Source organism: Meleagris gallopavo, chromosome 8 (assembly GCF_905368555.1).
Source record: "Meleagris gallopavo chromosome 8, MGAL_WU_HG_1.1, whole genome shotgun sequence".
Taxonomy (NCBI): domain Eukaryota; kingdom Metazoa; phylum Chordata; class Aves; order Galliformes; family Phasianidae; genus Meleagris; species Meleagris gallopavo.
Genome location: NC_139411.1, coordinates 20,150,346 through 20,164,465, shown reverse-complemented (window position 1 = coordinate 20,164,465; position 14,120 = coordinate 20,150,346). Strand labels below are relative to the sequence as shown.

Sequence of the window (14,120 nt, the reverse complement as noted above, 5' to 3'; positions counted from 1 at the left end):
GTTAGTTAAGTACATATTGTAACAACTCCCTCTGGGTGAGTGAAGTTGCAGAAGTTCTGTGGAACACAAGGTGCATGATGAAAGCCTTTTGGAGAGAGGGAACTGAGGGAATAAAAACCAGAGCATCGTTTCTAGAGATAGGAAAAAATGCCTTTTTGACTTAATGGAACAGACTTGGACCTAAGTCCCTCAGTACTGAGCTATGAATGTTAGTGGCATTTCTCACTATCAACACAGTAGCAATGATTTTTTCTGCAGAGAGAGGCAGTCTCTGCAGTCAGTAGAAAACGATAGAAACAACAGAGAACTGTTGCTAATGTGTAAGGATAACTCGGTCTGAATTTCATCAAAATTTTCAGATCTGTCTTAGGTCCTTTAGTGCCTTTTAAATGTGAGGATATGGCTTTTCATTCTGTCAGTGGCTTTTTTGGGCAGAAAAAAGTATCATTTAACTGCAGGATTCTCAAACCCCCACTACTTCCCCCCCCCCCCACCAGGTGATGTTAAATTTCAAGGTACTGTAAAAATGAAAATGTTTTCTACTTAACGTAAATTAAAGGCTGTAACTAGCCTTCCCCCACTGCCAAGTACAGCCTTTCCCAGCAGGTGTAATACTGTGCTGTGTTTTAAGTCACATACCCTCCTTACTTATTATCAGGGCTTATTTGCCCATCTCATTTCCAAGATAAATGAGAATGCAAATAAACACTAATAATTCACAAGCAATTTCAAACACCAAGAAGCATCCATAGTTTTGCTTTTGCTGGTTTTTGTTTTTTGTTTTTTGTTTTTGTTTTTAAGCTTTTCTTATGCCTTCAGGTCTTCTGCTATTTTGGACAGAGTCAGAGTAGGTGATTACAGACAATCTAATTTTCTTCTCCAGTTCCTGGTCAAAGCACTTCAGTTCTAGCTTAGCTAAATCATATCTGCTGTATGTTGGAATCCCTTTACATAATACTTAGCAGCCCAGAGACGTTATATTGTCTTTATCTACAACTAAGGAATAAGAAGAGCAGAAAAAGGGCTGTATGGGTATTAATCAACTTTACTTAATTTGTTGTAGCTGACAGTTAAGTGTTACAGAAGGAAGTAGTTATTTGCAGACTGAAAACTGACTAGCAGAATGCTTTTGCCCTGGTTATCCTATTTGTCCTTGTAGCCACAACAATTAAATTGCATAAACCTTACAGTGTTTTCCTTCCTCTCTGTTCACTGATAGGACCATTGGTAGCATCCACATAAGAGTTAAGAGAAAATAAAATCATTATTTTTAACAAGTTGGACACCTTCAACAGTTTGTCTGTCAGCTTTAGGAGCCTCATTACAGGATAATTAGTTGCATCTGGAATATTCCTCAGGACCAAATTATCAAAATGTTATAAAAAGCAGAGCATGAGATTTGAATTCATCCCTTTTGGCAGCTGCATAATCATCAGCTGAGAAGCCGTATAATTCTTTTCTTGCACCTAAAATATATTCTTATGAATGGCAGCCAGTGAGCCAAATTTAAAATCTGTTTGCATACAAGTGAACATGACAAAGAGAAACTGAGTATATTCATCAGCTGTGATGTGCAGCTTGGATGCTGGCTTTTATAGTTTTGTTTTGGTTATACTCTGTTTTTAAAAGAACAAGGCTTGTGATACTGTGCACAAAAGGCATAAGCAATCTGAATTCACAATGTGGCACTTCTGTTCCAGTCAGAAAGCAAATCAGCCCACTGAAATGTAATTAGTATAAATCAAATATGCACTGCAATTACGTAGCACATGGTAAGCAGACTGTAAAACTGAGTGGTGTATTTTTGCATCCTAACATTTCCTGTATTCCCAGAGCAGCTTCTTTCCTTATTATTGCACTTTTGAGATGTAATTAGATGGCCTCAAAATATCTCTTCTCTGTAACAACCTTTTTTTTCTGAAAGTCAAGTCTCTACTAATTGATTAAAGGAACAGTATCACCATCAAAATACAGTAACACGACTTGATAGGAAGCAGAAAGCTGGGAAGAGTGTTCAGTGATTAAATTCTTGTACTCTTTAACAGCTGAACTGGGTGCTATGCCTTGGTAAGAGCATCTGGTTTTTTAAAAATTATTATTGGCATTAAAAATGAAAACATCTAATCAGTTTGTAACCACTGCTCCCATCACACAGGCACACAAAAATCATCCTGATTCCAAACCAAACAGATACTGGAGTGGCAGCCTACTTGTGTAAGCCGTCTGGCCCTTTGAATAGCGTTCTCTTCATGTGCAGGGGTCTCACCTGCCTGGGGATATATAGCAGTGAACACTGAAAGCGAGAGGATGTGCAGAAATACCTATTACATAAATAAGTGATAATACTGAAACAAACTCATGTGGTGACTGAAGTGTGAGGAATAGAACAGGCAAGGGCTGCAGGCTCATTTCCATCTGCACAGTCTGATTTTTAAGTCTCTGAAGTCCTACAAATTCCCTTTTCCAGCAATCACGTGACACCATACACTGTCAATCCCAACCCAGGAATGGAGTTTCTTGAACATGCTCGACAAGTTTCTCACAGCTCGGTGTTCTTGCAGATGAAATGTAAGATGACTGAAGGCGTGGTTACACAGCTGGCTCACCTTGTCTTTGCTGGATGAGAGGATACATGTACCACAACTTTGTGCCAGCACGAGCCATGGACAGTACCACCTGACATTTCCAAGTTGTACTGGACTTAGCCCCTTCCTGCCTTCCACATGACTGCTGATTCTGGTGAGGCACTGAGGCTCTTGCCCTTGGGTTGTATAGCGATGCCCCCATCCTTTTGGCTGGCCACCTCTGTTGCTCACAGCTCAGCCAGGCTCCCAGCTCCAGTGGCACAACAGGATAACGACTGCTGGAACAGAACTGTTATTTAATGATATATACAAAAAGGGATTTGAGATGATGTCTTGTTGTGCATTCCTGCATTGAGTCCGTTCTTGGGACAGCAGGGAACTACAGAGCTCTGGGCTGACCTGAAAGTAATGAGGCTGTACTGCAGCCAGCCTGGCAGAACAGTGCTTCTCACTTCCTCTGGGATTGGAGCCAAGTCAGTTCTCCTCGGGCATATGAAAGGCCTAAGTCATCTGTAGAGTCAAAGACAAAGAGGGCATGAGGTGCCCCCTGCAGTCATGTACAGTGAAAGTGGAGCCTAAATGCAGATTGCTGACCTAGTTAGCTGTTACTTGCCACAATGAGGATGGGGTTGAGTCTAGTCTGAGCTACTGAATGAGCTTCACACTCACTCCTTCCCAGCAGGTACGATATTATTAAATCATGCTGTTGCTCTAGTGGTACATTACAATGCTCTGACACCAAAATGCAGCCACACCACAGCGCAACAATTTCACAGAGGTCACGTTAGCCTCAGCCTCCTAAATAACAAAACACAAAGATGAGAGAATCGTGGCAGATTCTGAAAGCATACCAACTGCTTGGCAGAAAGCACCGATTTTATATCACGTCTAGAAGGTCATTCCTCCTCACAGCTGTGGTTGCAATACAAGCCTAGAGCAGATGCTGGAATTGTAAAATTCTATATTATCTGAAAGCAGAACTCGCTCAGCCCTGCAGCAGGTAAAAAGTCAGTGCCGTCCAGCACTCCTGCTTCTACTGCTCCTGCCAGTAGTTGTGCTGAAAATTTAAAGGTCAGAGATAAAGATAGATAGATGTGGATTTGTAATCCTGAACACATGTAGTATTTGAGAAAATGATCTCATATTCTGGTCCAGTCCTTTTATTATTAATCTCTGCTTTTTCCAGCTATGTAGGAATTGTAAATTTTGGTTAATCCTTTGATGTGCCTCTGGTGATTGGAGGTCTTTCCATTGACAGCAGTTCATCAGTACAGCTGAAAAAAAAGCACTCTAAGCTGTCAAGCAGAAGACAAATGAGAGCTTACAAAACAGAATTCTCGCTGAACTGAGACAAAACTTCCAGTGCCAATGATGACGAGGAGCAGAGACAATCTCGTAATTGCCAATTTAGCAACAGCTGAGCCTGTACTTATCTGAATTGGTACTTCTGCTAAATTCATGTTTTTGTCCTGTGCTAAGCCTTGAGGTTGGCAAACACAATGCAAATGCAATGTTCCAAGGATAACTCCTCTCAAAAGCCAGCAGGTGGTGGTTAGTCTGGGGACTGAATCGTGGGGGAAGATTGGTTTTTCCTTCATGTGGGCACCTGCTGTTGAGCTGAGACTTTCTGCCACCTGCAAGCATCAAGGTGATGAACATGCACTGATTTCCTCAGGAGATGTTTGCTACTGCTCTCAGTTCCAGCCTCAGCCATTTTTTCTAAGCCCAAAATATAAATTCACTTTTTGTTTAAAACTTTCATATTGTGCTCTTGGGAGTCCTGCCTAAAGAACTGCTTATCTTTGGACATTACTCATAAAACTGGCATTCTGTCTTACCGTGAAGTGGTTGCCACCACACACTGGTGAGTAGATTGTAAGCATGCCTTATTCTGTCAAGGACACGTGATTTGTAGAAGATGATTACTGTCTAGCCTATGATTTGCTTTCTTATTAAAAGATGTTTCAAGTTAATGAAAAGCGTATAAAAGGGTACATGAAAATATGCAAGAAACATTTGTCTGATCCATTAAGAAATAAATTTTGTTCCAATGCAGTAAATAGCAGACAAGAATGCAGAAATAAAACAAACACATTTGCCCTTTTAAATGAAAACCACCGTCTCAGGAGGATTTATACTGCAAGAATAATTCTCTTATAATGTAAAATTAATCATCAACTATAACATTAGGCACTGGAAATCTGAGTAAAAAAGCATTTGTTTAGTGTATTGATGGTGTTAGTACATAACATGGCATGCCTAAACCAGAAAGTGAATACAAAATCCTGAAATTAGACTTTCATTACTAGAATAAAGGATGGAAAGAAACTGGAAGATGCACATCATTTCTCCTTTCATGTATAGGTATACTGTTACCCATTTTGGGACAGCAACCTTCTAACAGCCTTCTAACCCACGCTGTGTACATAAGAAGCCATGTACTTTTCCAAGCTGACAGTTGCTCTGTTCCTATTTATAGCTTGCAATTGAGCATGACAGAGAAAACTAGAGCTGGAGGGATGACACAAAAATAAGCTATTGGATTCAGGCAAGGGAGGAATTTGCCTTCAGCTGAAATTTGAAAACTTACAGACCAACACGCAGCATCCTAAAAAGCTTTGACAGGGTTATTATCAGAAAGAGTGTAATTTCTTTTCCCATCATACATTCTCAAAGTCATAGCTGCAGGCCTTTCTTCTGTTAATGTGGGTAGCATGTTTGGTTTGCTTTTTGGAGATCAGAGGCTTTACTACTGCCCATGGCATGAGGCATCAACATTGGAACCAGCTCTGACAAAAAGTGCAGTGCCTGAGCTCGGGGTGTGTCCAGCTGGCAGGGACAGAGGCTAGTGGCACCAGTCCTGCTCACAGTGCTGGAACTGGGCAGAGGAAAATGAGTCCATGGCAGCCCTGACGCATGCAGCAGTCTGGGGACAGCTTTCACTTGGGTATTTTTAAGTCATATGTTGGGATATAAATTCAAGGCTAATGCCATTATTCAAACTGCTATCACTAATATATAAGGATATGTGGCCACAGCCATCTCATAAAGCTCACTTTCAGATTGGCCCCCTTGCTTACATGAATTCACTCTTCTCTTTGTTGTTAGATTTAGTTAATTTATTAGAACTGTGTATATGTGAATCTGACTAGTTCTCCATGAAAGGCTGCAACCAAGAGGGTCAGAAGAAGAGCTTAAAAAGGAAGCTGTAGCTTTCCTAGGCTTGCTCTTTGATATGCAAGTAACATCGCTTCAAACTTGCATCATGGTGGTAAATAGGCAGAAGTAGGTCTAAGGCCATTCAAGCTCTGACTCATCTCTCCTCTGTGCTTGGGCAGTGGGCCTTTTGCATTAGCTGAGGCCTTTGCAATTAAAAAAAGGACAAAGGGAAGACTAAAAGGAACTTAACAAAATGTGACAATTCAACTACATTTAAAATCACTAACTGCAATATTATTCAATTGCACTGAATGGAAATTTAAATAATTCAAAATATATCAAATCTCAGCAATTATTCAACTGCACTGTTTCAACAGTGTTTCAGCAGTGTGTAGAGACAGGACAAGGGGAAACAGCAAGAAACTGGAGCATAGGAAGTTCCGCACAAATGTGCGCAAGAACTTCTTTACGGTGAGGGTGACGGAGCACTGGAACTGGCTGCCCAGGGAGGTTGTGGAGTCTCCTTCTCTGGAGATATTCAAGACCCACCTGGATGCCTACCTGTGTGACCTGGGGTAGGGAACCTGCTTTTGCAGGGGGGTTGGACTCGATGATCTCTGGAGGTCCCTTCCAACCCCTACGATTCTGTGATTCTGCAATTCTGTGAAAGCTCTAAAGTTCAGAACCATCTTCAGAGGGGTGTGTTTCTGATGCACGGGACTTCTCCCAAGCCAAAAGCATGCATTACCTCTGCAATGTTCTTTTCAACCTTACAGCTCTGAAGAGTATGGTTTATTCATCTGTCAGTGTATGTACTTCTTGCCAGTGTATCACTCATATCTTTTTTCTCCAAACCAGAAAAACAAAAACAAAAAAAACCCTGTATTTTTAGAAAGACAGAGCAAGCCCTTAAATACAAATCAGCTGATAGTCCATTCTCCATTTTCTATCTCCTTCAACCACGTTGTTTCATATTTGCCTTGAAGTTAAACCTGTCTAATGAGCTTTTGCTCTCTGTGACAGACTTATAGAAAGCAGAAAAAGCAATTTATCCTCTCATGCTGCGAGCCAGGCTGCTCTTCCAAGCGGATGTATGACAGCCGCGGGAGCTAAGTGCAGCCCATGGACACAGCCAGCAGTGAGCATGATTCAGAGAAAACGGAAGCTTCCCTGCATATTGAAGAACCAGAAAAGGGCAGGTATTAAGGGTTAGGCGTAAGGCAGCCCTAAGTTACAGAGCCTTGCAAGGAAAGGTTCCCTCCTCCACCTGACAGAAAGGCTGCTACCACCACCAGGTTGCCTGACATTTCTTTTAGTAAGACCACGTTTCTGATTGCTAAAATCCTTTAAGCCCCGTGCTGGCATGCTGAGCACGCGGCCCGCAGGGAATAACCATGGAAGATTTCCTCTGTGTTTGGTGAGGTGTTGTGGCAGGTCTCCCATAGTCTCAAACTTCGGAACAGGGAATCGGAGATCAGGAGGCAGGGGTACTTCAGCCCGGCGGTGGTCAGGACGAGGAGATGGAGGACGGCCGCCGGAGCAGGGCGGGTCCCGCTACTACGGGCTTATCGCAACGGCCCACTGCTGGCACGTGTGGTGCGCCTCGTGCTTCTGGCCGAGATAACCGCCTTCCTATCAGTAAAGGAGCGCAGAAAGCAAGCTGCCACCGCCACCCTTTCAGTTTACCGCTCTCGGGCTTGAAAGTCCCGTACCGCCACGTGCAGCTACTGCTGCTCTCGCGCCCGTCGTTACCGTGCCGCCAACGGCCGGGCAGCCGCGCGCCGAGCCCTGCGGCCGTTCGAGGAGAGCGGCTCCGCGCCACACCGCGACACCGGAACGACGGACGCCGCCCTTCGTCGCTCGCCCTCCCCTCCCCGAGCCGTTCTCCACCCCGACCCAGCCCCTCTCACCGCCTCGCAGAGCTCCCCGCCGGCGGTCCGGCTCGACAGCGGCTCCCGGCGGCCGCGGCCTCGCGCTCCGCGCTCTGAGGTACCGCGTGAGGGAGGCGGCGAGGCGGGAAGCGGGGCGGCTCGCGCCGGGCAGCTGCGAGGAGGAAGGAGGGCGGTTCCGCGGTGCATCGAGACTTCTCCAAGCAAGATGCTGAATGTGTGGAGAAACTCATAGGCAGCCTTGCTGCATGTAAATAATAATAATGGTGAAACATTTTCTGTGTTTTAAAAGTAATTTATTTTTTTCCAGGTTAAGCACTTGAAGTTTTCATTATTTTTTTTTTTTCCCCCGTAGAGTCAAACAAATACGATTTTCCTCATCAGAAAGGAGAAAATAATTTCCATGCACAAAGATGAGATGCACAACTCTTCACATTATTATAGGGAACAACAGCAAATGTTGTATCGTAGCACCAAGAATTTCCGTTACAGTGTGAAGGAAAGACACCATAAAGTCTCCTCGTGGCAAATCCTTTATGGTGACATTTGGATTCTAAAGCACACTTTTCTAAACAATGAAAATTAAACTTTGCATTACAAATAAAACATAACTACCTAAAAAAAGTTGATGCTTTCTAAGAATCGAACTATGACATTTGATTTGTTTTCTTGCATAGCAAATTTTCTTTACACTTTGAAAGAGGTAAAACTTAATTCTTCCTTGCCTGGTCTCCCTCTATCCAAAGCTGGCCAAACAACAGGAAGTAATTACTTGAGATAAAGCATGAATCTGAACATTCCTCTACAAGTTAAACCATGTAATCCCTCTCTTAATATTGTAAAGATAACACTACAGAGTTAACATCTACTGTCACTTACATTGCTTCTGCTTGCCTTTCTAGGTTAAAAAATATTAAGTGCCAGCTCCACAGACCTAGCAAGGGACCAAAAACTTAGATTTATGGTCTTTTACTCTCTTGCATCACCATAAATAACACACCCAGTACTGCTTGTTTGCTCAATACAAAGATTAGGGGCTAGATGCGACATATAATTTTCAAATAAATAGGCCTATCCCCTACCTGGGGTACAGAAAAATGGTTGGAAGTGGCACTAAGTAGCACACTGTAAGTACTGAAAAGTTAGAAATGAAGTTCCATTTATCTGAACAAGAAAGTGGTTGCAACATTTAGTGTTAAAGTAAGTGAAAGCATCTGTTGAGTAAGGAGACAGTTCCATGTAGTTGCTGCTCAAGGATAGTGCTCAAGGATTGCAACAGGGCAACAAAGATGGGATTGCTCTCCTGATGCCTTCTACAATTTACTGACTTTAAGAACCAGAAAACAACATTACAAATGTGGGGCTGTTTTGTTTGTTTTTAATAGCAAAGAGCTGCTCTTGGCCTGTGGATTCTGCAGTGCTATCCATCTTCATTACGTGCCTCCCCACTGTGCAAACCTCTCTGCTGCAGTACCAATCTGTCAGGACTGTGCACACTGGTGCCAGTACATCTCTGGTATCAATTGAGGGCACCTCAGTATGTTCACTGAGATCAGAATCACCAACAGAACATGTAAAAATAGTTAAGCTTCCCAACCCTAACTGTGCTTTCCCTTATATTCCTACTTAATTATGTACATAAACCTATACCCAGTTTGGATTCTACATTCCAGTTACTTTTTTTTTTTTTAAACAATTACTTCCTTCTGAGCTACTGAACAATCATATACATAAATCTTTCCACAAACATATTTTCTTTAACTTTAGAAAAAGTGATGGATTCATAACATTACAGATGTAACTAATACAGATTTTTACAAATTTAGATAAACATTATCTTGGGTTTTAAGTTTATCTTCATGGATTATGTGTGGTGGCTCCTAGAGAACAGCAGGGAGCTTTAGCATCTTTTAATTATCTATCACAAAAGAGCTTTATAGGACCACGGCTAAATTAAAGCCTGGTCCAACAAAGTATGAAACAATAGGTCTTTATTTAATCCCTTTTCAATACAAGGCTGAGACCCTAAATCTGGATCTCAGGTTAAAGAAAAGAATGAATTTTTAAAGAATTCCAGACCTATTAAGCTTTTCAAAAATATTTACAATTATTTGAAATGACTTGTCAGGGTTTATGCCAGAATCACTGTAAAATATACTTATTTTTTAACCTAGGACTAACTATCAAAATGCTACAGGGCATCACACTTATTCCAGTTGTCTGGTTACTTTGAGCTATTCATTGAGGGTTTAATCTCCAAATTATCTAAACTGCTTTTTCTGTCTTTTTAGTAGAAAACGGAGTTAGTAAAATTCATGAGAGATTCTGCTACCTATTATTCTGTTGCTTTCAAAGCTCAAATACTGTTCAGACACTGCAAGTTGTCCTGAAAAAAGTTATTGCATTAACTCTTAATTACTCAACATTTAAAAGGCCTAATAAAAATGATCAACTATACACTTCTGCATTGGTAGTTTACAGACACACAAACCCCTTTCACAGGGAATTCATAACCTACACACAATGATATGACAGACATGATCATTAGACAAGAGTAAAATGGCATGCAACTAGCTGCTTTCAACTTATATGCATTATCTTCCATTTCAATATTATTTTTATTGAGTAGCTCACTGTGAGAAAGCACCCAAGATCACTCTTACATTTTGTATACACTGAGCTTACTACAATCTTTTGATTTTTAACATTCATAACATCTTAAAACTAATGATGTTTGACATTTAAATTCAAGTGGAAAATCAGAAGTACAAGCATTCTTTGTATATATATTCTTCAAGTTACACAAAGTCTACATGCTATTCCACTCAAATATGCCTTCCAAGAAAAGGCTGCATATAAGGTACATTTTTATTAGATAACTTACAGCAATTAAACCATATTGTGCATACAACAGCAGATCAGTCTCCTGTTATGGTTGAGTAGCACCTGTTTTCAGTTTATTTCTGAAATACTTGGTTAAGTGTCCCACTGTGCTGAGCTTCAATAGCAGTCATGTGGCTTTCCAGGCCAAGACATCCTGTAGATGCTGCCTTTGCATCATGTTACAAATAAAGCTTGCCACGATTAGAAGATGAATTTGAATAATGAAAAAACATCCCAGAACACGTATGCAGCCCGCACTTAGTGCTTGGCAGTGCTAAAGGGATACTGATGACACTTGTAGCTGGTATGACAATGGGAGTACCCTGGTCCTCTCACTTGGGTCAGACCTGTCAATGCACGATGAACTGCAGGCATCTGCCTTAGAAGATGACACAAGGATCACTGGAACTAAATCAGTTTGTGGAGATGCCAGATCCAGTTATAAGTACAGATTCCTGTGTTCCTAAAATACTTCTAATCCCACAGACAATTTCATTTGGAAATATCAATCAAATCTGTGAACTGGGGAATTAACTATACAGATTTTTTCAGATTCCTGAAGCTTCACCCTTAACAGATATACATGAGTGAATGGTACCAGTACCTCACAGTTGAAAAACAGAATGTCATTTGCAGTAAGTGTTCTTAAGAAATACTTTGTTTTCAGTATTGCAGCTGGCTTAGAGTACAAGTATCAGAAGCTAAAAGTTACTAAAATGACAAATAGATAAAGCTGGGAAGGACTGAACCCTCTGACAGCTTATTGACTCTGATGCACTGGCAGGCACTAATCCACTATCATCCTCCCTTGCTTTACACACATACACAAATGAAAAAACACATTGAAACTTGAGGCTGAACCTTTGGATTGAAACTTGCCCTGCTAAGGTTACTTCATTCCCAATCAAGTTTGAATAAAAAATAAGATATTTTTGAGCACTACTTCTGAGAACGTTTACATGTTTTTGGTGTTTTAACCAACTCCAATACTGCCTTGTAAAGTGCATCACTTCAATAGCTAGATGGGATATTTTTAAAAGCTGTGCCCACTAAAAGGCACATATCAAAAATATATATCTTTAATGCCAACACTCAGGTGTCGTTAACATTTGTACACACAGTTTTTCTCTATCAGATTTCCCAAGATGCCCTTTTTGTGCATGCCCTGAGATGACTCAGCCTTAACAACATCCATTTTCTCTAGGTTGTCATTCTCACCTTGCAGAAGACTAGCCGGGCAGTCTGTGGACTCCCCAATTCCTCTGTTGCAACTGTTCTAATTTTGCAGAGTAAGAACACACACACACACAGTCCACACCTACCATGGGACGCCCACTTTGATGCGCAGGTGGAGGGGAAGGGGCCCTGAGCTTCAGTTGCTGCTCCACTGTTTACCTGTCTGTAACATCCTACGTGACACAGTGTCTGTCAGTAGAGAAGCATCACAATTCCTTGCTCCCTTCTTGAAAGAGAAGCTGAGCTGAGAGAGAAGCTGGGCAGGCAGTGAAAAGCTGTAATGTAAACCTGAAGCAGAATGAAGCATCTCACACACAGAATGGTGGTAAACCCTCAGAAAGATGCAGATTTGAACTTGGATCCATCCTGCAGGAGTTTCCTACTGTCTATCCCGGTTAGATCCTCACCCAACATAACAGTAACCTGAAGGCTACACAGAGGTTTGTGCTTCTCCCCATACCTTGCATAAATAGTAAAGAAATCTAATTCTGAATTTTGAATTGCATGGTAAAAGAGGGGATCCTAAAAGTTAGTAGCAGCAAATGCTCAGCACAGCGGTGTCTACATCCTTTAACATTTCACTTTTAGTGATAGTTCACATTGCTGGGGTGCCTTAAAAATATTAATTTAAGCAGTCATAAGTATTTTAAATCTTAAAACTCTGTTTATATGCTTGAGCTCAACTACCTGGGTTTAATTGTGACATTTCCCATGTTACTGTGTCTTTGGCTTTAACCACACTTGCTTCTTTCCATTTGAAATTCAGGTTTCACATGTTGAAATTAAATTCTACCAAGAATATATGCTACAACTTGCATTTTTGAATAGTAAGTAGACTGTGAAATGCTTCAGCAGAATCTACATAGGCTAGGCTTCTTTTTAAACTACATGAAAGGTCACAGAATCATGGAATGGCCTAGGTTGAAAAGAACCACAATGATCATCTAGTTTCAACCTCCCTGCTGTGTGCAGGGTCACCAACCACTAGACCAAGCTGCCCAGAGCCACATCCAGCCTGGCCTTGAATACTTCCAGGAATGGGGCATCCACAACCTCTCTTGGCAACCAGGACAGAAAAGTGCCTGAGCAATTCTTCCCTTTAGATAGTAAAGATGCGTCCTGTACTGTGTAGCATGCAGCTATAATATTAAAAAAAGACAAAATATTTCAGAATTGGATTTGAATATCAAATTAGTTATCAGCTCAAGGAAAGGATCCAGATGTAATTGTACTTGACTATACAAGTTCAATGGTCAGTTATTAAAAAAGCATGGAAAAGAGTATGAATAAAGACAAAATATAAGGATTTTTCACTTTCTACAGGGAAAGCACACTAACCAGCCAAATGGTAGAGAGAAGATAAGACTGGAATCCTGCTGCTGGTCTTGTATTAAAACAAAAGCTGGAAATAAATGAAGATCAAAAGCTACATAATGATATCTCCACACATTATGATTACTCTTGAGTGCAATAAAATGAATACACGTCAACTCACTTCAACAACTGGCCTGAAAAAGCTCAAGTTTTTGGTTTATTTGTTGTTTTTTGTGTTTTTTTTTCTTTTTTCTTTTTCTTTTTTTTTTCTTTCTTTTTTTTTTTTTTTTTTTTGCTAAACATGACAGTCTAACTATATTTGGGTGGCTTGAGTTTTGTTTTTTTCAGAAAAGATAAGAAAGCCAATGTTTTAAGATTTGTACCAATTTGTACTCTAACAGTAACAGTGTAGTTCAAGAGCCTTAATTTTAAGTACTAATAATTTTCCAGGTGGTTTGCAAGCATTTTATTCCAGTGATGAAATTACCAGCCACTTCTTGCCAAAGCCAAGGATAAAAAAAATCCTGTCTTTCTTTGCCTTCAGAATTCACAATTCTTATTTTTCCTAACAGTCACACATATTCTGTAACTTTCTGCAAGCAATCCTGTGGTGTGCATAAAACAAGATGACCTAAGAATGTAGTTTCTCAAAAGCAACACTGAAGTAAATCTGCACCAGCCAAGATTAAATGTGGCTGCAGTGATGCTCTGTATTTACAATTTCAGATTTGATTATTAAAATCTGGTCTTATGGAAATATTTCTACCTTCATATTATAAAGCTTTCATACTCAGGGAGCAACACAGGTGATCTGCCTTAAGGTGTGGGAAGACACATGGGGAAGTCCTTTGAAACACCATAGAAGTGAACGAGAACAGTTCTCCAACAATTCTATTCAGCCTAACCAGTCCAAGAAACTGCAAAACTAACTAAAACTAACATCATAATGTATAGTAAAAAAAAAAATTCAAGTATGAGAGATGCAACATCACCAGCATGCAAAAAAAAAAAAAAAAAAAGAAAGAAAAAAGAAAAAAAAGAAAAGAAATTAAGA

At 40.7% G+C, this 14,120-nt stretch overlaps 1 protein-coding gene across 4 annotated transcripts in view; it reads left to right on the top strand.

Moving 5' to 3' along the window:
- Nucleotides 1–14,114, top strand: part of MARCHF5 (membrane associated ring-CH-type finger 5) — a 36,924-nt gene extending 22,810 nt beyond the window's left edge. For all 4 annotated transcript variants that reach the window (XM_085229405.1, XM_085229404.1, XM_085229408.1 and 1 more), the window contains one exon: nt 7,989–14,114. In XM_085229405.1, the coding sequence (XP_085085531.1) occupies nt 7,989–8,219 (231 nt within the window). In that variant the 3' untranslated portion in view covers nt 8,220–14,114. The remainder of the gene's footprint in view (nt 1–7,988) is intronic.
- The last annotated feature ends 6 nt before the right edge of the window (nt 14,115–14,120 follow it).